This window comes from Lampetra fluviatilis, chromosome 4 (assembly GCF_964198595.1).
Source record: "Lampetra fluviatilis chromosome 4, kcLamFluv1.1, whole genome shotgun sequence".
NCBI lineage: Eukaryota > Metazoa > Chordata > Hyperoartia > Petromyzontiformes > Petromyzontidae > Lampetra > Lampetra fluviatilis.
In genome coordinates this window covers 29,072,607-29,097,933 of record NC_136278.1, presented here as the reverse complement: position 1 = coordinate 29,097,933, position 25,327 = coordinate 29,072,607, and the positions used below count along the sequence as shown (strand labels likewise).

The window sequence follows — 25,327 nt, the reverse complement described above, 5'->3', positions numbered from 1 at the left end:
ATTTATTAATCACCGTGCCGGCTCTTTTCTTGCCCGCAGGGGGAGGTGGGACCGCCTGGACAACCCGGCGACATTGTAAGTGACTGAAATATCGTGTTGGCGGGGGGGTGCGGGGAGAGCTGCGGTAGAATGGGTGGGGTGGGGGTTTGTAAGGAGCTCGTTGCTACCCGTGGGATGAGGGTCTTTTTTTGTTTCGCCCCAAACATAATTACTCTGTGCGGCACGGTGCCTGCTCGTTTGTCGTGCAGACGAAGCCGAGCAGCTGTTGTGGGAGATACGCGCCCTGCAGATCTATAATTCACATTAAGGAGTTACATGAGAGGCGCGCGCGTCGACGGCCGCGGCGAAACTTCTCGGAGCCGGAGTCTGCGGTGGATTGACTGAGTCGTAGCGGAAGGCGGTGTGAGGGCCCAGGCGGGCGGGGAGAGCACAAAGCGTTAATACAGCTGCCACCCCCCAACCCACGCCCACCCCCCCGCACCCCCCGAAATAGAAACTCTTGCCTCTGCTGTGGCCGCCACCACCACCTTCAGCACCTTCAGCGCCACGACCACCATCAACACCGCCACTGCTGCCACCACCACCTTCAACACCATCACCGCCACCACCACCTTCAACACCGCCACCACCATCTTTAACACCGCCACCTTCACCACCACCACCACTTCACCGCCACCAGCACCGCCTGCCTTGTCTCATTCTCAGCAGCGTTGCTGACAGCCTCACGCGGCTCACCGCCTGCCCCCCCCCCGGCCACCCGGCGGCGCAGCAGCGAGCCGTGCGGATGAATGAGCGCGAGCGGCGTTGGCGCGCGCCGTGCTCACGCGCTGGTTCCGATAATTAGGCGGCAGAAAGGAGCCGCTGACAGACTCGTCCCAGGGCCGGGGCAGCTGGGCGATGCGCGAGATATTCCGTTGGTTTTCCCCTTCACGCTATGACCGCGGGGCCTTACAGACCCACGTTCCTCGATCGGGAGAGTTTGAAAACACCCGCGGTTGTTTGCCGTCCTCCGTGCCTAATTGCACCCACGAGCAGCACTTTGGATGTGTTTTGTCGATTTGCGGAGACGGAAGAGACTTGTTTGTTGATGTTTGTTTGCAGGTGGCGCAGCAGGGATTAAAAGGAGAGCGCGTAAGCAATACGATGCATCGCAGAGCACAACTTCGCCGATGTTGAATGAAAACAATTAGGTTCATGGAATACGTGTTTGCAATCGGTCATAGAGCACAGCGGGATGTTTCGTAAGAGTCAGGCCTTTTTTTTTTTAGAGCGACTCTTCGCATTCGTAATAGACGGATCACTTTTTGACAGAGTAGAACATTGGGTTTCTCCCGTGGCAAACCTCGAAAAGGGGCTGAACTCCTCTGTCTTTTTTTATTTAGGGAGACCACGGTGCAGCTGGCCCTACCGGTCCTCCCGGCCCTCCTGGAGCCAAGGTAACGCGAGGCCGGCTGGAAACACCTTCAAACTCGCGTCACACAAAGAAAGCCTCGGAGAGGCGGAGAGGCTGGCCACACTCGCCGCGCAATTACCGAGCCCTGGATGTGTCTGCTGCACGAGGATGGGAGTGGAACGCTCGCTGGGATGTAAAAATAAAAGCAAAGAAAGGGCTGTCACTTGTCAAACCTAAAAATAAAAGCCAAAGAAACGCGGCGGTGTGCGTCATTTTCGCGCAAACTTTTTTGCGGCATATTTGTCACAACTAGAAAATTGGAACACCGTTCGTAAACAGCTCCTTTCGTGTATTTCTCCTGGGAGTTAATTCAGACGTTCGCTCAGAGGGCTGCGTTTTGTAAAAAAGAAAAAATGTACACGATTGTGTTTTTTAATGATGCGGCGGCCGCAGCCCGGTACCAGCATCAGCTGACTGTTGTTGATTTTTTTACAGTCTCTTCCAGCGGTGATTATACCAAGGGCTCACATTACACGTGAACTAAATAAATATAAAACATTTCAGGACAGTCTTATGCTTTTTAAGCTACGCGTGCTATTTTTTTTTTCACTCAAACAATTTTCTCACCATCTGAACCAAATCATGGAGGAAAAAAACAATGGCCTACATTGAAGGTGTTTGACAAATTCCTTAACAAGTGTGTTGCTGCTTATGAGAGAAAAACAACGGTGCCTGGAGCAGCACAGTAGACCGTTGTTGCTCTCATTTATTTATCGAGGAGAGCCTCACTGAGTCTCGAGACCACAATTCACGAGGGTCATTTATTGGCATTTCCTAACCTAGTCCTTTCCACGGGGTGTTTGGCAAAGTGGCATGAAACCAGGGTAACATCACGCTTCACTCCCCGCGCATAACGAGGGGATAAAACCCAAATGGTTTCCACAGAGGCAGGTTTGCCGATCCCGGTTACCGCACTTGCACCTCGCAGCGCAGCGGGTTTATGATCTCCGTGATCCACCAAACCTTGGTTTCCAGAATTGCCGGATAGCACGGGCGCGCCACCACGCCCAGTCAAGATGGAAGCTTCGGAAAACCGTTGAGGCGCGCGGTTCATCACACCACCACCACTTTTTTATTAATTGCGCGCAATCAGCCGCTGTAGCCGAGGTTGGTGGCACCTCGGGATGGCATGGTGGGGGGGCCTTGACTCGTTGGGTTTTTGCATCCTGTGTCCTGCAGGGCGATCTGGGAGCGGAGGGCAAGGAGGGCTCTCCCGGCAAAGAAGGTCAAAGGGTAAGTCACTACCGCGCACGGCAGCGGCCTCGCGCCGTCGCGATGCCGACAGCCAGCGGCGTCTCGCGACTCGAATCGTGCAAGAGCAGGAAACTCTGCTTTTGGAGTTTCTCCGGTCGATGCGTTCACGTGGCTGGTTGACTGCAATGCTACGATGCAGGGGCTTCGTTGGTGTTTTTGTGCGGTGGGGCACAGCATTCGCTCCACCAGCAGTGGCATTGTGGTGCAACTGCAGTTTGGTGTGTTATTCTGAGGTTCCCCGACTGTTGATCCCACGCAAATGCTTGGGACATTCTATCACACTTGTACAATATGAGACAAAAGTTTTGCTGGCTGGCCGGCTTGAGGGAAGGACGAGCAGATAGTAATTTCCAAAGGACGTGTGGGCTGCTAGTTCTATAAAATAAAAACAACTTTTTTATATCTGAAGAAAAATACAATTGTCTTGGTTAGCGAGCTATGATTCACGTAAACGTACGCGCAATTTTGTAGCTTAATTTTCCACTGCTCCAAAAACAAACGTGCGGGTAGCTAAAGAGATGGGTGGCTCTGTACGTTTTAAAAGCCCTGGCCTACATCATAGCCCCCTTGGGAGTTTAGAGGGGTTAAAGGTTCCTTACATCCCGAAGCTTGTTTCCTACTCGAGCAATTAACCTTTCGGCACAAGCTTAGCAGTCTTCATTTCATCCCGCTCTTTCAACTCGGCAGGGGGAAACTCTCGGGATTTGGGCCGGTCGGGTGCGATGTCTACCGCGCGGGCATTTAAATGTGATTGGCCATGCGGGTGCTTTCCACGCTTAGCGGAGTTGCCCCCCCCCACCCCCCTCGCGCGATCGCTAAATGATGGCGTAATTACGAGCGGACATGACCTGTGCGCTTGCACCGTGCGTAGCCGTGCCCTTCTCCCTTCTCCCTTCCTGCCAACGGGACTCAGTTGCGACGGCATTCCCAAGGCCGCTTCGGTGGTTTTTTTTTCCGGGTCGTACCACGCCGCTGATTGGCACGACGTCCGACGTTTTCGCCGCGCGCGTGATGTGAGAGCTGACTTGAAACTCGATTCCGGGAAGAAGCTCCTGGCACAGGGGGGGGGGGGGGGGGCACGAAACGACGGACGTCATCGTGCCCAGACAGCGGCGCATTAACGCACCGACAAACCCATCGGAGCGCCGTACAGCGCAGCTACAGAAACAAAATCTGAGGTACCCCGGCTTAGAAAAACAAAAAAGGGCTGAAAAATACACACAACTCAAACGGTGTGCTTCTCCGAACTTAATCCTTTGCCATCTTTGCAGTGAAAAAAAAGGCACTTGAATGGGTTATACTTTCCTTTTTATTGTTGTTTTTTTTTCCGAAGTGAACGCCCATTTAGATGCAGCTTATCGTTTGAAGGGGAGACACGGTTATTACTTTTAGCCGCTACCCAGCTCTGCCAGACGTTTCATTCGCATTTTGTTGCCGACTGCCACGATGCATCACGTCCACCGTGCGTTTTGCCGAAGCATCCAGTCACAGATCATTTGGTGTTAAAGTAGATTAATATACCGCAAGCCGTATAAGGAAAGGAATGTACCTTACCATGGAAAATATCTCGGGATTATGCAAAGTCACACAGCGGCAGATTTACCGGTTAGCATGCCTTCCCATTGCTGGTTCTCCACAATGATACGGCACACTGATGACGGTAGGCAGCTACATGAATGAATTTGACTTTTTTCATCACTCCAAGGCCCTCTGACTCCACCTGACATTTTGAAATGATAAATAAGATCACAGGTTCGAGGTAAAGGGGCAGCCCTGCAATTGCTCAATCACAATTACTTCTGGTGGAAGAGCCTTCCCTATAGGGTGGCTCTGGGGAGTACTTCCAGAGAGTAATTTTGGGCAGAGGTGGGGTTCCTCACACTTCATCCCACCACATGTGACCTACCGATCGACCAACCGTGGTGGACCCATCTATACTAAACTACAAACTATGCTAAACTTGTTTTGTTTTACACCACCAGGTGAGGTCCCACTGAGCAACGTAGCTAATTTTCAGAAGCGACCTGGCCACAAATGATGGCTCGACGAAGTGGCTTATCGCGTGGAAATGTATATCAGCCAAATACTCTGAACTCACGTTTCTAAATGTGGCAGGAAAAACCGGAGGACCCGGAGAAAAATACACACGATCAGGGGGAGAACATGCAAACTCCATATATACATGTGCCATGCACGGGATTGAACCCACGACCTCCTACATACTTAGACGAGGGATTTAACATCTCGCCACCGGGGCGCCTAGACTACTGCTGGGTAGAGAGAGGCAGAAGGATTTAAGAAACCTGCCCCATTGTTTCAACTGCTGCAATGAAACCAGGGAGTCTTTGTATAATAGCGGCATTGCATTGAAAACCTTAATACCCGTAATTTATCCAGGAACATCCTGCTTCGGGAGGTGTGGTCAGTGAGTGTTTGGCTTTCTATGTGGGAGGAAATTGAAGGACCCAGAGAAAACCAATGCCTTTGAGAGAATCAGGCAAAGCTCTGCATATATTCATACAGTAATCCCATGCTTTGTTGCCATCTTCTAGCCATCTCTTGACAATCTCCTAGCCCAATCATACACGACTTGATATTCCCATCTAAAAGTCATGTGATTTCATATTTTTTCCTATTCCAAAAAGTGTCTTGCAATACTGCATGCAAACTTGCAATTTTCACTTGCAATTCCAATGCTAGTGCCCCATTATTATAATCAATTTCAACACCCTGTCATTACGGCGCTGCGAACTGAACTGTTTTAATGTTTTCCCGATAGTTTACTCCCAAATTGTGCTACCGGTAGCACGCCGCGAGACGAAAGTAGGCGCGCGTGATTCTCTCAGAGCAGTAATGCGACCTCGTGTTGAGAGAATTGTCCTTTAAAGATTGACGTCACGAAGTTCGTGTCTGACGTGGCCCCTCCTTCACCCGAGGGACACTCCACTCATCCGAGCACCTCGTGACACAGCGATGCAACTGAAACAAGACATTCGCGGAGCCAATCTATTTATTTTTTGCCAAGCTAAGTGAAAGAGAAAAAAAACCGAGTTGAAATTAAGTTCACCAAACGAATTGATTATGACGTGCGTTGTTGGGGCCCAGTCACTGGTGTGTTTGTACGTTGAACGTCTCTCGCAATGTAATCGTGCGGGGAAGGACAACAAACTCGATGCAAAAAGCAGTTCTATAGAAATGTAATTGGTGACGCTGCATGTGCAATAACAAAGGTTCTAAATAACTTTCAAACAGGTGGCTGAGACCTAGAGTCAAACGGATGGTGTCAGCTGACGAACTATCTTTAAAACAGTGGAAACCACAACAAAAATGAAAAACCCTTGATCCTTTTTTTTCTTCAGTTGCAAGTGCCTAATCTCCTCAGTGTAACTTGCCCAATGTATTTGTTTAAAAGATTTATGAAATCTAATTGGATTCAATGAAAGTGCTTTTTGGCAGGAGTGCCATGAGTAGTGTTTGCCGTTCAGATAAGGCATTAGCTTTGGCATTAATTTGGCTGCTGACTTTGTACTTGGGGAAAGGGGCCGTCCATAAATGACGTCACGCGATTTTTGGACGATTTTTGACCCCCCCTCCTTCGTCACACGGCGTCACAAAAAGTCAGACCCCCCCCCCCTCAAACATGACGTCACAAAGCTCTGCCCCCCCCCCCCAACAAAAATAAAACATGCTTCAAATCGCTTTAAACTATTGTCATTGTAGTGCGTATTTAATGTGGCGCTGCACTCTGATGTTGTAGGAGAAAACATTTATTAAAAAGTCTATTTAATTAAGTAGAACGTGTTCCCTATATTTATTTAAAGTTGCGCATTTTGATGCGATGTCATATTTCTCAAACCCCCCCCCGCCCTCGTCACACATCGTCACAAATGTCTGACACCCCCCCCCCCAGGTGCGTGACGTCATTTATGGACGGCCCCAAAGTTGAGCACTGAAACATGTGGACTTTGGTAGTCTTTGCTGTGCTTGTGCAACGCAGTCATTGGGTTATGAAGACGGTCTCGGAATTAATGCGTCGTCACAAATCACGATGGCGACGGTGCAGTTAAGTAGAGGTAACAGGCTGCGTATTTATCGCTTTTGGTTTAGGCCACTCTGCTGCCAAGCTCGCGGTCATTTTTGCGCCTGAATATATAGTGTGACATTAACATTGCGCAAATATAATCCGCTATTTATGAGCGCCGTAAAATCCGGTGGCACATCCTTGTGAATTATATTAAATGAGAAACATCAATTTTGGAATGGCGAAGGCCACCTTGTGAGTCCTGAGGGCCTCGCTTGGCTAATGCATTATTGTTGTTCTAATGTGGGCTGATGGTTTTGTGTACTTGTACACCCACCTGGATAGATGTTATATCAAGCCTGCAGGGTGACCTTGTTTACGTGGTGACAGGGCGGTGTGGTGATGGGGGTGGGCGGTAGGGGGAGTGAGGGAGGCGGTGTACATTATAAAAGTCAGGGAGGGGATCACCGCAAAGTGAATTTTAAACAAAGTTGAAACTAAGATTACGGACGAGCCTTTAAGTGCATGCTGATGAACTGAGCTGCACCGGACGTGCACAAGCACATTTTTATGTATTTATTGGTTGTGGAAGTTTGCCGAACTGGAAACGTTGAGGAAAGAAATGCCACTCGTGTTAGATATTACGCCAGCACATTTTGACAAGACTCTTAAGAATTTAGATGGGGAAGGATCTGAGCCTTCAGCAGACGGGTGCTCAGCCCCCTCCAGCCCCCCGATATTTGGCTGTGTATGATAATCACCCATCCGCACGGCATTCGTTCACTTAGGGATGTGGGAGTGAGTGTTGCAGATGAAACTAAAATGTTCGTTGCTGAATCAAGATTGCCCCCCCCCACCGAGCGAGTTTCCAAGTCAGGGATAAAGAGGGCTCATTTGTCACCCGTCCCATAAGGCCATACATTTTTTGACCCCTCGAAAGAATATCAAACCATTGAATCATAGATGTTCTCTGCTGAGCACGAGGCTGCTAAGATACGCAAGTCCGCGACTCCGTGATTGCCGTGGCGACGTCAGGCCGACGCGTCGCTCCGCGCCTTCGTGAGAGTCTTAGCATGAGTCTTAGCGAGAGTCTTTGCGTGAGTCTTCGCTTGACTCTTCACGTGAGCCAAGTCGAGACGGTCTCCTATGCAGCAAGGGGCGGCGCTCGGCAACGCCGCATAAAGATCGCCCTGTGAAACGTATATATATAAGCACAGTTGTGCCCGTATTAACAAGTAATTCGTCCGAATGCGCGCAAGAACAAAATTGCTTCCATATAAATTGCTTATTTATGGAGTGCTTAATACGCGCACATTTTCCACACTTACATTTTGTCTTTTCCACTCCATTGCAATAAGCGAAATTGAATTGAGCATTTGCACGCGGAGGAGAGTCTGCGGACGTGCAACTGATGAACTCGCATGACGAGGCGCCATGACAGTCGTCACGTTCATCATCTACCCCCGTGTACAGTGGCCCTCACGGTCAAGAAGTTCAGATGAACAATTTGCGCAATGCGCCCGCTATGCGATGCGCGCACACTTTGTGTTTAGACCGATGTATGGGGCGTTTTGCTCGAACTCCAAATCATTATAATTCATCAGATTTCTGTGTGTGGGGGGGGGGGGGGGTTGGGGTGGTGAATCAATGCATAATTACTCCCCTAACTCGAAGGTCAACTCCCAGGTATCCAAGAGAATCGGGTTCAGGGTTGGACTGGGCAAACACAAAACAGTTATGCTTAAACCTTCATGCAAAGTTAATTTTAAAAAATGAGCCAATCACATGCCTAGGAAATAACCATTTGTTCTGAAGTGACCTTGTGAATGGAGAGAAAAGCTGTGCTTAAGAGCAATGAATGGACATTAAGTGTCAGGCGACGAAGTGATATCTATGGGTTGAATGCTCCAATGATAGAGATAGTGCATTTACAAGGTCACTATAAATTTGCACCGAGTATTTAACATTCTAAATGGGTAACGCGAGAGAATAACTCGATATGATTTCATTCATGGGTCGGGTTGACAATCTTTTCTTTTTTACTTACAGAGGCTAAAATATTGTTTTAAAATATTTGCAATTCAGCTTAATCTCTGGAATATTTTTTTTAGTCGCATGATTATCCTATGGTGGGTTTTGCGCCGAAGTTCAGTGTAAGTAGGCAATAACACCCCTGGCATTACTGGAGCCGGCATAATACATTGCACAGCGCAGAATGGCAGCAACAGAAAAATTGGTTTCCGTGCAGTATATTAAGCCTGGTGACGTGGACACCTATAACAAATCTTATCCGGACATCGATTAATCCAACGAACCTTGTTGCACGTTTTCATTGTAAATATAAGGCAGTTTGTTTTATTTCATTGTAGGTTTTCTGTTTTTGTGTGAGCCATTCAACTCGGCACATTTCATTCGATGGGAAAAACCCACAGCGGAGATTTGTCATTTTCTGCTATCGTTTTTTTTCCTTTCCCAAAACGTGTGAGGAATTTGATTGCGTGATCCAACTCCCCCCCCCTCACCACCACCACGCTCGGGGTGATTTACTAAGCTCGCCATGGGAACACCTGCTGCCACTGTCAAGGTGTGCCCCTGATGGATGGGGTCAGCACCGGAGGGCAGTCTCTGACCACAGCTCACTTGGGCCACTGACTTGCCACACAACCTGTCCTCATCTTTGTTCCGACACGTGTTGGCACGCAGCATTACCCTGCAAGCCACGAATGCAATATGTGGCTGTGAGGAACGATGTGGCTCTCGGTCTGTCTCCCTCTGTCTCTCTGAGCGGAGGCCGCCATTGGCTTGTGCTCCCCCCACCCCCTCTCCGCGTTATAATGTGGCAGCACTGCCTGCGGTCAGCGGCACGCTGCGAATGAGTGCCCCTCTGGCTGGCTGGCTGAGTCCCTGATTCGCCACTCTGCCAGGTGGAGTGTGCAGATTTCCACAGTTGGCTATACTTAGCGGCAGTCGGGAGGCTATTACTTTTGGTGAATAGAACAGCAAATGAGTAGCGTCGTGTTTGCACGGGATATTACCACCTGCACCTGGCACGATAAATTTACAAACCTCATCGCAATAACATCATTGAAAGTGAAGCAAAATCCGTGCGTAGTGTCCTCCTTTCCCGAGGCGTGTGTGTGCGTGTGGCGTGCGGCGCACACACTAAGTCGGAGACGAGGTAGTTGCAGGAGGCACCGTCTCTCTATATTATCTCGTTCAACTCCACCAACTCCGGCCTCCTCTCTCGCGACCCCGCTGCCGTACGGCCCGGCCCAGACACGACCTTGTCCGCGTTGCACCGACGGCGTCGACCGGGACAGCCAACCGCTGGTCGGCCGCGCAATGATCAAGCCAAGGCGGCAGCGACGACGAGACGAGTCCACTCCCAGAACCGGCAGCCAGGAGCCCTCGCTCTCCGCCGCTTTTATTCCCCTCGGCGCGGCTTGGCTCCTCCCTAGCCGCACCTCCCTTCTCGACCCCACCAGAGGGTTCCAGGGGCCTCCCCGCGATGTCTTCCGTGACCCTTGCCCCAGTTCCTCCGCCCTGCCGGCACACACACCGTGTGTATACTCGACGGCGTGTGCGCTAAGTGTCCACCTGCAGTTGCCGCTGCTGTACAGCAGTCGGCACTGTGTCACTACACAAGTTAATTCTAGATTTGAAGCTTTCGTGACTGCAATGATTCATATTCTCAGGTTTTTTCCGGTAAAGTCACGTAGGTAAAACATTAAAAGTAATGAAAGTAAAATAAAACAAAACAAAAATAAAAATAAAATTCACGACGTTTCGGAGGCAACACAAGTCTCCGTCATCAGGTGGGACCGTCACAGCCAGATTAGCTGCATCAAGTGAAGCAATGATTCAAAATGTAATCCCTTATAAGCAAGTTGAAGGGGGGGAGGAGAGGGGGGGGGAGTTCATCAGAATGTGGTAGCCAATGAATGGAACGTATCGGGAGGGAGGGGGGTGGGAGGGGGAGGGAGCCAACAAAACATTTGGCGACGGCTTGGACGCGGCTGCTGCGCACGCCAACACAATGGGCAGAAAGGGGGGAGGGGAGGTCTGATACACATGATAGAACAAAGGAACGAAAATGCCCATGTTTATACCAATGCAGGCTGAAAAATGAAGAGAGTACTGTTAAAAATAACTGGGGATGTTAACACTCGGTGAAGTAAATTAAAATAGTGCCTGTCAGATAAGATGGTCCAAAAAGTGTAATTAAGTCTTTTTTGCGTGGTTAATAACATCTTTCCAGTGATTACTGAGTTTGTACCCATCATCACGGTTGAAATTATGTATGTGTTTGTATATTTGTATGGCTTCGTGTACAAACCTTTGATGGTAGCCAGGAGGCTTGCAGAGAACCTTGGTCTCGGAAAAGACAATATCATGAGAGCCCGCCGAGTTGTAGCAATGATCGGCAACGGCCGAAGAGTCAGTTCTGCCGTGTTTCAGATCTGACTTGTGCGACACTTTTCAATAAAAAAATGTCGATGTTTTACTTTAATAGCACAAAATTGCGCTTGTGTACGGATAGGGCATGAATGTGCAGCTCCAGGCATCGCTGGCATTGTGACCGATCTTATCTCGCCAAACTTTTTTTTTAAATAAGCACGGTTTTTTTTTACTTTTTTGTATCGACTTGCCATCCAGAACTCTGCGGTGCTACGTTGACCACGTGATAAGCCACTTCGTTGTGCTATAATTGTTGATAGGTAGGTCGCTTCTGAAAAAGGAAGCAAATAGCTCAGTGGGCTTTACCTGGTGAAATCAAAATAGTTTAGTTTCATTACTTTACTGATTCCCTTACTCCCATTGTGTTTTTGTATCGGTTTGTTTGTGGTTGCATCTTTCTGACCCGCCCCTACACCTGCGCAAAAGAGCTTCATAGCCCCATCGGATTCCTCCAGGATAATTAACTATTGATTGATTCTGCAGAAATATCGGTGTTGACCACTGGGTGTGGGTCCCCCCCCCCCCCCCTTTTGCAGGGTGGCTAAACTTCCATCGGCCTGGCCTGCTCGCCACTGCCGCTAAACGCTTGGTGCGCATATGACCGGCGCGCTACGGCCATGGCGCCGTCGGCCTTCGGCTCTCGGCGCGCCCTTGCGAATGCGCTTCCACTGGCCATCTTAAAAAAATGCTTTTTTGTGTTTAGTTTGTCGTCCTTCTCCCGCACCTCCGATTAGCAGGCTGGCTACGAACGGCGCGAAAGAAGTTCAACGTGCGTGTGCACGTGTACATCGCGCCTTTGACAAAGAGCGAGAGAGACGTCCTTTGTCATTCTGTGGTCGGCAACGGCAGCCGCCGGCCAACCGGCCGGCTTGGCGTCAGGCTGGCAGCCGACCCTCCAGTCGGCCTTAAACAAAGACACGCCGGCGCTTGTGTGTGTGGTGCAACAGCGCTGGGGCAGCTCACCGACGTTGGGCCCCTGTGGGCAGATGTGTCCCCCCCCCCATCCCTCCCGTGGTGTTTGTCGCTCCGCGTGCGCTCACTTCCACCGGTGCCGGTGAATGGGAAATTATTAGAGGATGTTTGATAATTGCAGTTCTCGTCTCTCGCACGGCACTGCTCTTGCGAGCGAAAACTAAACTCAACTGCTTTTGCATTTGGCAGATAAGGCCCACTGTAAGCGACACAGCTCTTTTTCAGAGGCGGCCTGGCCACAAATGATTTGGCTTATTGTGTGGAAAGTCATAGCAGCCAAATACTCGAAATGGGTGTTTCTAAATGTGGGGGGGGGGGGAAACCGGAGGATCCGGAGAAAAATACACGCGACCACGGGCAGAACACGCAAACTCCAAATATACAGGCGAAGTAGTTAACATCTCGCCACTGCGGCACCGTACATCACTGCCAATCTCCCCCATGCTTCTGCTTGAAAGTAAATAACTGGTGCTGCCCGCCACGGTAGATGCTGAGAGAAGGAAGACTTGATAATGGCATGATCCTGCAGAATGTGGCACTCTTGCCACGGTTATAATTTAATGTCCTGGATCGGGTATAATAATGGTAATTATTGACAATTTACCAAAATGGTCATGGGGGTTGTTGATTATACTTAATGATGCTGGTAGGTGCAGGTTGGTGAAGGCAGGAACAAAAGTTTAGATTTCACTCGCCACCGATGTCAGCCATGGGTGGGAATCGAACTCATGCCTGTTGGCCAGATTCGTGGTGCAGTGCGCTAATCACTCCGCCGCAGCTCCACGCCTCTCATCATTGTCGTAAAATATTTTTTTTACTCGGAAAAAGGCCATCGATATCGCCTAAAAATCCTCACAAAGTAGACCCAGCCCGGGTACAAGCAGTACAATGCATCCGCAGCAGTGGTTCGATTTGAAATGCCCCTTTGATGTTTGCGTTACCTCCCTGGGTGCTGGGATTTACACAGGGGCCTTCCCATTACCAGGGAGGGGTCCGCGCGTTCACGTTCAAGCGACGGAGCCGCCGTTTCAACGTTCGCCTTATTTCCACGGGCGAAAGGGGCACTCGCCGCCAGTACATACGGCGCACCAGTGCCGCCCGCGTCTGTGTAAACAAGACACTGGGCTGGGGCCAGGGTGTGGGTGAGACAGAGCCAGAGAGAAAGAAAGGAGAAAAAAAATAAATGGCACTTGCATTGAAACAAAGATTGCCTAGGGGATGCTGGCCGGACGGTGATCAGTGTAATCGCTGAGCTTTAACGGATGCGCTTATAGTCAATTACCCCGGACAAGTCTTAAGCTAGCGTTGCAAGATGCCTGAAAGCTTTTTGGAATGCAGCTAATATCGAAATATCCACACCACTCCAGGGCCACAGATGATAATGCACGGAGACTTCATTCTCTTTCCCCCTCCGTTGAATGACAGGCCCAAGTAGACACCAGCGTGCCGGTCTTCTTTGCACGGGCTGATGTCTGGCAGCTCCTTATGCGCGCGCACTCGTGCTCCCACCGTTAACGCCTGTAGGTGCCGCGACGGAAGGCCGCGGCGATTTTCTGACAAATCCTTCGCACGATCGCCAAATTGAGCGTCGGCTAAAACGTGTGGAAAAAATTTCGCGGTTTAAAAAAAAATGTACCGGTAAAATCGAAAGGCATTACCGTTGTTAGGTAGAGCTGCAGGACAAAGAGGGCTCGTTTCTTAGGCTCGGTCTTTATTAGGGTCTATTGGGGGTTTTTTTGTTACCCAAGCCATCATTTTAATGACCTTCTCCAAGCAAGAACTTGAATGTAAATTTAACCCCCAAAAGGTCAAACCCATGCTAAGTGTTTTGGCCTAATTGCATGCTCGGGACTTGTTTCTACGGCCGGTAAAATATGTAGACCTGCCCATGAAGGGCGCACAATTGGAGACAAACACGGAACGGTACGCCCGAGAATTAACTGCATCGTCCACACATAACTAACGAGAATACAAAAATCATCTGAAACCTTGACTTTCACACAAGATTGTCATATAAAATTAGATGTAAAAAAACGGCAGTAAAATATATACATCCGTATATATTCCAGGCCTATCCAGGCGGGTCAAAAATTATTAACTTTAATGAAGAAAAAAAACCAGTGGCGCTTTTTTTCGACCCAGAATAGAAAGTTAAGAAGTGTAATGTGTGGTAAATGTTGGCCACACGTCACGGTTGAATTCTGCACGGTCCCGAACACGCAAGCGGAGCCAGCATTGCTGCTGCCCACCACCTTGGCAAGCCTCTTGCTCGCCCGCTTGACGCTCGATCGCTGCCAGGAAACCGTGCCGCCGTTTGGGACGTCTCATTGAGCCCCCCCCCCCCCTGCCACACACCACACTGACGGATCCCCTACCGACCTCACTGTGCAAAATCCCCGACTCTGAACGCCTCGCACGATGTCCTCCAAACGAGATGTTTGCAGCCAACACGTCCCAATTATTTAGTTTTTTTTTACATATTAATAAGTGATTTCATGGATTTTCCGCCTCCAAATACTTTCATAGCGTTTTTAATAAAATAATTTGTCCCTTTTTGCGAATAGATTCGGGTATTGACAGTTTGGGCAGTGGCTCTCGAACTGCACTATGAACCCCCAGCGTACCCGAGTTTAATTCTCGCCAATGGATGTCGGTGGAAAGTGATATCTGAAAATTTACTGGGCCCCCCACCCCTTCACCATCCGGCACTGACCGGTGAGCTGGCATGCCGTCAAGCAACCCCCTTGATCCACACAGTGTGGGGGGGGGGCGCTTTAATCCACTATTGTATTGGCAAAGAACTGTAAATTATTAAATATCATTGTCTTGAACAATATATGCACCATTGGTCCACTCTGCTGAAACCTTTCCTCCTCCCAGTGAACCATAGGCAAGTGTTACTCAGCAATATGCACTGCCGTAAACACGCACATATAAACCAGTACACAACGGAAATATTTTTTTTGCATTACCGCCACCACTTCCATCGCAGCAAATGACTTCCCTTCCACTTGCGCCGGTCGATTTTGGCCGGGCAGCGAGAGGCGCATGATGAAGGTTCGAGAAACGGCTGCTCTCGCAGGGCGCACCGTCGCCACCGCTCGTCGCCCTCGCGTAAAACCGGGCCAATAAAACGGCGCAGATCCGCAACGGATTGTTTCGTTTTCTCATTACATCTGCGTGATTTACGGCGCGGTCAGCTCCTGCGCGGACAATGACGCGAAGCCGCCGCTCTCTCCCGTTGCATTTTCTCCGAGGGGTGGGGTGGGGGGCTCTCGACACGACGTGCGAGAGGGTTCAGCTCCTTGGTGCGGCTTCTACGGGAAGTGCAAAAAACCTGCGACGGTGCAGTAATGACGCGCGACTGTCGCGGCTGTTTTGCAGGGTAAACGTGGCGACCCTGGTACCCCGGGAAAGGACGGGCTGCAGGGACTGCCGGTAAGTCGGAGGCGAGGCACGAAATCCGACAGCGAGGCTCCACCGCCTCTCTGATATCATCTCACTGCTGGCAGCGATTACGGGCCGCGCTGATTTAATTGTGCGGACAGCGCCGCTCGCATGGACAATCCCGCTCTGTGTGCTTTGTAAACAAAATTTGCGAGGGGACATTTCGTCCGTTTGGCAAAGTTGCGCGCTGACGTCGGCACAAAATAATCTTCTCCGATGGTTTGCGGTGAAATGGTTTCGTTCCTTGGGGCGTAAAAAAAAATGTGGTTTTGGAAATAAAGGTTTCAGGTCATGTGCATCGGGCACAGCTGTTGCAATTCATGCAGGTTTTTGTTTTCTTTTCTCACACCCAGCGTTCGTTTTTACGTACACTAATGAACGTGATCTTCCACAGGACGCGATCTTGAATAATGACGGCTGCTCGTGAAGTTTTGGAATGTTTCTTGCCGATGTTGTTGGGTTTCTTTTAAGTGCTGTGGGCCTTTTGCTCTCACTTGCAGACTAAACATTACAGACCACGAGCACTTTCACCAACCCCATTATTAGAGACTGGGAATTGCAGTGGATGGAAGGGCACTTAAAGGTCACGAAATTATGGGAGACTTGGTACAAATTACAGGAGGTTGTAAAAATGGGTGCCATTTACACCGGCAAACAATTGGGCTTGTCTGAAAGCAGTTGGGCAATTTCGAAGGTCTATTGATTTGTAGATGGAAAGCAGAGGCCGATGTCAGAATATTTTACGTTTTAAAGGTGCATTTGCCATACAGTACTTTGTTGGTCCATTACTTTGAAAGCCAAGAACACCAACACATGTTGTTACATCAATTGCTATGATTTGATTTCATGTATTGTGATGACATATCGCATGATGACGGCGATGATGGTAGTTGTGGTGGTTTTAGTGCTGGTGGCGCTAACGGTAGTGGTGCTCATTGTGGTGCTGCTTCTATTGGTCATGGTGGTGGTGTCTGTTCCAATGGTTGTTCTGGGAGTGATGCCGGCGGCAATGATAGTCGCGCTTTTGGTGGTGCTGGTGGCAGTGGTGTCTGTTGTCGTGATTGGTGGAGGCAGTGCTGATGGTAGTGGTGGTGTTGCTGCTGCTGCTGCTGATGACCATAATGGCGTTGCTTTGTCACGGCGGCTGTGCTGGCAGGGACCCTGCCGATGATAGCCCATTGCCCGTATTGCACTCACGGTGATGTTTGTCTCCTCTGCGAAGGGCGAGCAAGGGACCGCGGGAGAACCTGGCCCACCCGGGCCCATTGGCCCCTCGGTAATGCCCACCCCTTTGTGATCCAAGCGCCGAGACGCAGCAGCCCAGGGTTACCCTGCCACGCGAGCGACACCGTTTTTCGGTTCAGCCGCTAACCGTGCGCGAGCCGGCACCTGTCGCGCGTCGGTTCGAGCCTTGCCGGTGACGCTGTGCGTGTGGCTCGCAGGGACTCCCCGGTGAAATCGGCAAGCCAGGAAAGCCGGGCGATGCAGGACAAGCCGTGAGTGACATTTTGTGCGTCCGCGTGCAAAATAAAAACAACCGAGACAGCCAACGGTGGATGACCTGGGGTCATCGGATGGGGGGGGGGGGGGCTGAGAGGAGGAGGAAGAGGTTGCGTCGGTCAAAGAAACACAACTGAATTGGTTAATTGGGTAAAAACGCAAAGCGATAATACCCTCTACTGGCAACCTGTCTGTCAAACATCGAACCTTCGTGGCAGCTGTGCACGGGCTATAAGAATGGAGCGAATACCAAACGTACGAAATGAATGCAATGCATCTGTTTGCTATGAAAGCGCAACTCACAATAATTAAACCAGCGGCCATAAAGATGTTGTAGCTATTGTTTAAAAAGCACGACTAATCCACAACCCTGGTACTCTGAGCACAGATAATTCAATCAAGTGTTACGTATGCCAACTTTGCGGTGACGCATGGTCATTAATCGGCGTTCATCAATTCAAATATTCTCGTATGCTATAAATCTAAATTGAAAAATAATTTCTTTAAATTTAAAACTCATTTCTTTATAACTGCTTTGTAGTGTTAGCTTGTTGTCTGATTAGCACGGTCGGCTACCTACGGTGCGACAAAAGTTAAACGTACATACACACATCAGATGTTTCTTGTAGGAATGTATTTTTTACAATTCATACAAATTGTGTGTTTTATGTATATGTGTGTATGTCTTTTATGTCGACGTGGCCTCGAGGCCAATGGTTTAAATGCTCCGATAAATGCCCCCAAAGTAAAAGAGAAATCATACTAATGAGTTCAGTAAAAGAAAAATGTTAAACTTGACAGGAAAATAATACTTTTTTTACTCGAATCATGGCTACGAATTGTAGCGATTCATCAACACGCGAGGCATACGCCTCGCGTTTTTGCTCATCCATTTTTGCTCATCCATCGCTAATGAAAGAAAGCGAGAAATTGATACAAAGTATTTTTTTTTTTATCTTAGGGTCTTCCCGGAGAAGACGGTAAAGCCGGACAGCCTGGGATCCCGGGAGAAAAGGTGAGATAATTACAACTTCGTTTCCTTGCCTGCACGCGGCACGAGTAACGAGGCAGGCGGATGCAAAAAAATATAGACGCGGAGATAAAAAAAATGTTTTTACTTTCCTGCGCATTGTGAGCGTTGATTCAGTGTAGGGAGAGAGATGATGAGGCAGGGCAATTAGTTGTGAGAAACTGACATGCGAGATTTAAAAAAAAAAACTTATTTTTTGTTAAACCAATTAAACAGTTACATCAGTAATTTTAATTGCAGAATTAATTGCGGTACTGATGATCAGTTCCATAGTTGCGCTACGAGAATTTCCGTACTTCAATATTTATGCTGATATTAGTGTGTTCTGTTATACGGTAGCTTGATGCACTGCGGTATAAAATTCAACACGACATTACAAACTACACCTCGGCACCGCAACGTCTGTGTTTCTCTGGAATTGTCCACCCCAGAGGGCAACTATAGTGCATTTAAAGTCTATGCCGCAGTCATTACACACCGAGGCAACATCCTAAAGTAATGTTATCATTACTACTCTTTCCACGACCGTACATTACACGAAATTGTAATAAATGGGGGGGTTAACATTACAGGAAGATTATTTATATCACGTTTTATTTTATTCCAGTACTTTAATATCAGAGCACATCTTTTTTTTACGTGCCGCATTGACCCCTGAAAATGTGTACGCGTGTTTCTAATGGAGTGTCCCGGGGTGGGTTTTCTTTTTGCCTGCTTGAAAAATCTGTCAGTATAGCCGCGACAACTCAGCCCAGAATAATAATAATAATAACGTTCTCGGAATTTGTGCTTTCGTTTGAAGGGCGACAAAGGTGTCAGAGGGTTGGATGGATTTCCTGGAAAACTCGGTGCCAAGGTAAGAATATCTTCCGTTCAAACAGCCGGAGGGAGGTGGGTGGCTTACGAACGTGGCGTTGTGGTCCGGCACCGTGCGTGAATGCAGAAAGGGTTAGTGGATCGGACAAGTGGCAAAATGTTTCATTAGACCTCCTTTGCATTAACTTCTAAAATGCTCTTCCCTGTCACCTCTGTCTAGCGAGCAGTTTAAATGGGTACAGTACACCACAGTGAGTCGATCAGCAGGTTATCTATGGTGGGGTAAAGTGTGGATACTTCCACCTCTTAGAACACATCCGGGCAGCATGAAAAGTAGACCAAATTACCCTCCTACGTGGGTTCTAAGGAGCTCCTTCTACATCATTAGACCTCCTTTGCCACTACCAAAATATAATAATAGGGTTTTTCCCCTTTTTTCTGGCAACAAAACTGAAACCTTTTAACGAAGATTCATGTCTGCATTAACCACAATACTTGCAGTCAAAATGCAAACAAAAAACACACTATGATAATATATACATTGTCCTTGAAACGGATTGGTCCACACCAAGGGACAGCTTTCTTTTGAGCCTCGACCCAATTGGTGCTCGACCAGAGGACGCCAAAAGGCGTATACAGCTCAAAGACAATGCACTATCAAAGTAATGAGAGCTCGGGGTGAGCATCTACATCATGGTCGAGGCTCAAAAGAAAGCCGTCCCTTGGTGTGGACCAATCAGTTTCAAGTACAATGCATATTATAATAGTGTTTTTGTTTGAATTTTGACTGCAAGTATTGTGGTTAATGCAGACATGAATCTTTGTAAAAAGGTTTCAGTTTTGATGCCAGAAAAAAGGGGAAAACCCTATTATTATGGCAAAATGTTGTGAAACTCCCTTCCCGTGGGCATGTATTCTTTCATCGGTCCGTTCTGTGTGGGATAGAGTGCTGCTCCATCGTATGCATGGGCTTTCCGCGGGTACTTTGGTTTCTATCCGACTTGTAAAAACACTCCATAAGTGGCTAAAAGAACATCTAAATTATTTTATTTTATTTCTACCTACGTGACTTTACCGACAGAACCAAAGAGTATAGAGTAGAGAACTGCAGTTGCCTTTGTTGGCGCTCACTCACCGCCTGGCTGCCTTCCAACTTGGTCTGGGGTTGGTCAGCGATTATGAGATGGAATTTGCATGAGCGACGCAGTAGAAAATGAATCATCAGAGTAGATTTTATTTTAGATGGTTTGTTTCTTGCTGACCACCGTGTGTCTAACACGGCTGGGGTGTTTTCGGCCAGCACGGTAGTCTTTCACCCACCTAATCTCTGATTTCCTTTCATAACATCGCGTTATTTTATTTTATTGCTGGGTGGATCAGGTGGCGAGAGATTACATTGCAATATTTGAATTCAGCTGAGCGTGCATATTTGTGTTATGTCAGTATTACCCATGGCTCGTCAACAAAAATTCAATTCAGGCAGTGGTATCCAGCAGCTTAGTTTTAAATAAAAGGTCAAGGTGCAGCCCTGAATGTACTTGCCCATGGCACTGCTTAGGAAAGGGCCTCCACTAGAAGGAGCTCTAATAATAATAGGGTTTTTCCCCTTTTTTCTGGCAACAAAATTGAAACTTTTTTACAATGATTCATGTCTGCATTAACCACGATACTTGCCGTCCCTCCAAAGGCGTAGCTAGGGGGGGGGCAGGGGGGTACATATGTCCCCGGGCGCCAAGGTAAAGGGGCGCCAGAATGAGGCTTACAACGTCACATTATAACTTATTGCGGCGGGCGCGGCAGCCTGAAACTACTGCACAAATCTACACCTCAACCTAAAGGTTTATATATCCCGCCACACACAGCCTACATGTCATGTAATTACATTTTGGTACGCGCGCCTATTAAGAACTTACATGGAAGAACGTCCCAAACAACAGACAGGCGCAGTCTTTCAGCCTTAGTCACTGGCCTGTTTCTTGGTGGCGGAAACTACGACGGCCTGAAACACGCTGGAGTGCACGATCAGAAGCTGTTAAAGCTATCTATGAAGGACTGGATGAACTAGTAGGGCTACTAGAAAAATTATCGGAGGACGTAACTATGACGCCTGAAACCAGTAGTAATGCAGAACAGTTACAGGCATGCGTATTAAATTTAAACTTCATAGTTTTATTACATTTTCTGGAATGTCATTCTTGGAAAAATTGATCGTGTTCAGAAGCGCTTACAGGATCCTCCTATGAATTTCAAGGAAGCAGCAACTGATCTTGAATCTTTGGAGCATGAATTTGTCAAGCTTCGTGATGATTTGAGCCAAGTTGCTGTAGAAAACGCCAAAACAAGATGCACAGCCTGGGGGATCGATGTGGACAGAAGAATTAGGCGACGTCGGAAGATGCCAGGAGAACTGGCAAGAGATGCAGGACTTTCAGCAGGAGAAGAAATTGTGCGCGTTATGAAGAGCGTATTTTATCGACTTCAACAGGAGATGTCAACACGGGTTTTACGACTAAAGACCTGAACACAAAATTTGGATTTTTGCTGGACGTCAAAACTCTTCTATCCGACACAGATGTCGATGCAATTCGTCGAAATTGCACATATTTTGGAAATTTATATGACACCGACATCAATGGCCACGAACTTTTCACAGAAATTGGAGATTGCAAAATGCTGCTCAGTAACCGGAATGAAGTTCTACCAGAAACTCCTTTGGATCTTCTTAGTTTTATTGTGTTTTATGGAGACGACATATTTCCGAATTTGCGAATTTCACTGCAAATTGTATTGACAATAGCAGTTTCAATTGCAAGCTGTGAGCGGTCGTTCAGCAAATTGAAACTTATTTTGTCGTATTTGAGTGCTTCAATGGGACAAGATCGTCTCAGCGATCTTGCTCTTCTTAGCGTTGAAAGAGAAACATTGGAACAAACTGATTTTGATTACATGATTGACCAGTTTGCGACAGTGAAATCAAGAAAAATGTATTTTTTGTAGACTGTATCAACCAGTCTACGACAGTGACTGAGTGAGCCATGTAATATAATTTCTATAAATTTGCTTCTTTAAATACAATGTTTCATTAAAATTTATATTGTTATTCCTTATTCGATGTAATAGGAAAATGTGATTAAACGGTGGGGGGCGCCAATTTTATAGTTCGTCCCCGGGCGCAAAATATCCTAGCTACGCCTCTGCGTCCCTCGGTATAGACCAATCAGTTTCAAGGACAATGCATATATTATCATAGTGTGTTTTTTGTTTGCATTTTGACTGCAAGTATTGTGGTTAATGCAGACATGAATCCTTGTAAAAAGGTTTCAGTTTTGTTGCCAGAAAAAAGGGGAAAACCCCTATTATTATATTTTGGTACTGGCAAAGGAGGTCTAATGATGTAGAAGGAGCTCTTTAGAAACCACGTAGGAGGGTAATTTGGTCTACTTTTCATGCTGACCGGATGTGTTCTAAGAGGTGGAAGTATCCACACTTTACCCCACCATACATAACCTGCTGATCGACTCACTGTGGTTTACTGTACCCATTTAAACTGCACGCTAGACAGAGGTGACAGGGAGGACCATTTTAGAAGTTAATGCTTCAACTCAGAATCTTTATTTCTATTGGAGGAATCCGGTGAGCTATAAAGCTCTTGTTCACAGATGTCCGATAGGGGCGGTTCGGAAAGTTACGGCAAACAATTCAAAAACACGATTGGAGTGCATCGGAAAGGTAAACAAATCACTTTAAACAAAAAATGTTATAGTTTTAAAATGGAAAAATAATTACGAAACTAAACAATTTTTATTTTACCAGCTAAGGCCCACTGAGCTATTAGCTTATTTTTTCAGGAGCAACCCGGCCACAAATGATCGCCCAACGAAGTGGCTTATCACGTGGAAATGTAAAACAGCCAAATAATCTAAATAGCCTAAACGCACGATCGAACACGCGACGTCTGCATTTCAAGCCATTTGTGCTAAGCATTAGAGCGCGCCTTACGTTTAAAAAATTATGACATCACGTACTTTAAGTTTCGTCCTCGAATCCTTTTCTTGACTGCAAACTAGGGCCCAACAACAACAACAAAAATCCCATCTCTTATTGTCTTGGAATTTTCCCGCCAAATTTCTGCCACCGTAGGAATGTGCCCAGCAGGCTAAGCGGCACACTCTCTCACTTTTGTAAATGCCCTCCACTGCCCACGCATGCCATCCGGTCGTTCAACCAGTTAAGACACCTCGCCAAAATGAGCACCTGTGGTTGCTCTCAAAGTAAACACCTTGAATGCACGAAAATGAAAAACGGGCACATCGAGAGCCACTTTTTTTGCCCGTGCGAGCACAGCGGACGGCTTGCATTGCAGAGGCGGGTTAGCGAAATTGGCCGACCCACCTGCTCCCCCCCCCACCACACCAGGCCCATCCCCTCCTTTCTCCGGCGGCCGTGAGAACTCGGAGCTGTTGGATTTGAGAGGCTGAGCCATTTCTTGAGACAAACCTTTGAGTAAGTGGCGTTGCTACAAAAACCCCGACTTTGACAACCAAAAATGGACTCGGGTTGCACGTTGCTTGCGCGTGTTCCTTTTCGTCCCAAATTTTTTTGGCGCGCAAAGGCGACCGATGTCTCTCTCCGTCACCGCCAGTGCGGCACATTTCCCAAGACACGGTGTGCTCCGTCCAATTTGTTGACATTTGATGATTGCCGATTTTTTTTTTTGGCAGACATTGTTTCCAGTGATTACCACTGGATGCTTACCGCGGTGTGGATGGGGAGCGCACTGGGCTTTGCGATGCCTAAGACGCCGGTTCGATCTCATGGCGAGGCAGTTGAAACAAATCGCCAGGCTTATTTAATCTTCACACCGCTGTCCACCCAGCAGCATGTGTGGGTACGCCACAGTTAAAGTGACGTACGGTGGAGTAAAGTGTGGGTATTCCCACCGATTCCTAGACGTCTGGCCAGTGTGGTTAGAGTTGTCCAAATTGTCATCTAGAGGGCCTCTCTCTGTCCATCCAGGAGCATAAACGGGTACCAGTTAGCCGATCGTCAGGTCGCGTATGGTGGGATAAAGTGTGGGTTACTCCCAACTCATACAAGTGGTCTTGCCCCAACTGGACATCTGTGAAAAAGAGCTCATCGGATTCCTCCAGCCTCAATAAAGATTTATGATTCTGAAGTAATTTGCCCGGCATGAAAGAGTCGGTCAAATGCCCTCTGGAGGGGTTCTCTATAGAACTCCCTCTAGCGGAGGGCCCTTCAGCCGGCAGTGGCGTAAGCAGGCAATTGCAGGGCCCAAAACCCTCACCTCTCCTTTCGCGATTATGAACGGGGCTAACGTTGGCCGTTGTTATTTTTTTTTCTCGTGACAACGCGAAACCATCCCCCAGCCCCCCCCCCCCTCCTTGATCCCCGTTTACTTCTTTGAGCAGTTCACGTCCACCTCGCTCATTCCCTTCGTTCGCTTCAAGCCATTGTTGGCTCCTGCGGCAATGCCCCCCTTGTTGAATTTTGTTTCAACTGAGTTACCCCAACATGCCTGACCCGATATGGTTCTGAGAGAGAAATAATCGTATGAATAGTGGACATCAATATTTTAACCAATTTTTTTTAGATTGCGAGGTATCCTAAGCAGCTGGTAACTGCAAGCGAATACATACAAATCAACGGACGCTCTGCACGCGTGACGTAATTCTTGTGTGCTCGCTGGTCACTCTTGGAAACCGCATTGCTCGCGATCACTGAGTTTAGAAAGGTATTTCATATTGTTCTCGGTTACCATATGGATTGAAATTGATCGTAGTTGTCTCATATTGACAAATTCATACGTGATTATTCACCAATGACTCTTCTGCGTATGATATAATTTCACACATTTATAAATCACCGCACGTACGCCCCTGGGACATTGCCACGTAGCGCACATAGGTCGCCTCGTACCCCCCGGTTAAGAACCGCCGCTATAAGCCACCCACTCCAGCTTTGGGGACGAATTCATCCCGTTGCCCTCTGGCTTAAGAAGGAAGTTTCTCAGCGTGCGTTCTTTTTTTACAAGACGATTATTACCTTTAACGAGCAGTGGAATTGAGTACAGTGAAATTGTTGTCACAGACAGGGCGCTGTGAATGCTGTGCTGCGTTGTGAGAGTTTCTCACTGTGTTTACTTGACTATTTCCCACCCCTTCCTCCCAGGGAGAAGCTGGCGAGAGTGGTAGGCGTGGCCTGGATGGTGAAAAGGTGTGTAATTGATCTCCACGGCACGCTTATTTTGTTAAGCCACTGACTGCGGGCTTTAGAGAGGCAACTGCAGAGCAATAATAATAGCCCTTTCATAGGGTTTGCATTGCACCGAGCGCCTACGTATCGCAGCCCGTGGTCA

At 48.0% G+C, this 25,327-nt stretch overlaps 1 protein-coding gene across 1 annotated transcript in view; it reads left to right on the top strand.

Moving 5' to 3' along the window:
• The window catches only part of LOC144931407 (uncharacterized), a 168,005-nt gene that overhangs the window by 74,770 nt on the left and 67,908 nt on the right, over positions 1-25,327 (top strand). Inside the window, exons 19-28 of the mRNA XM_078855213.1 lie at positions 40-75; positions 1,102-1,131; positions 1,383-1,436; positions 2,633-2,686; positions 15,543-15,596; positions 16,828-16,881; positions 17,048-17,101; positions 18,067-18,120; positions 18,938-18,991; positions 25,141-25,185. Coding sequence (XP_078711339.1) covers positions 40-75; positions 1,102-1,131; positions 1,383-1,436; positions 2,633-2,686; positions 15,543-15,596; positions 16,828-16,881; positions 17,048-17,101; positions 18,067-18,120; positions 18,938-18,991; positions 25,141-25,185 — 489 coding nt within the window. The remainder of the gene's footprint in view (positions 1-39; positions 76-1,101; positions 1,132-1,382; positions 1,437-2,632; positions 2,687-15,542; positions 15,597-16,827; positions 16,882-17,047; positions 17,102-18,066; positions 18,121-18,937; positions 18,992-25,140; positions 25,186-25,327) is intronic.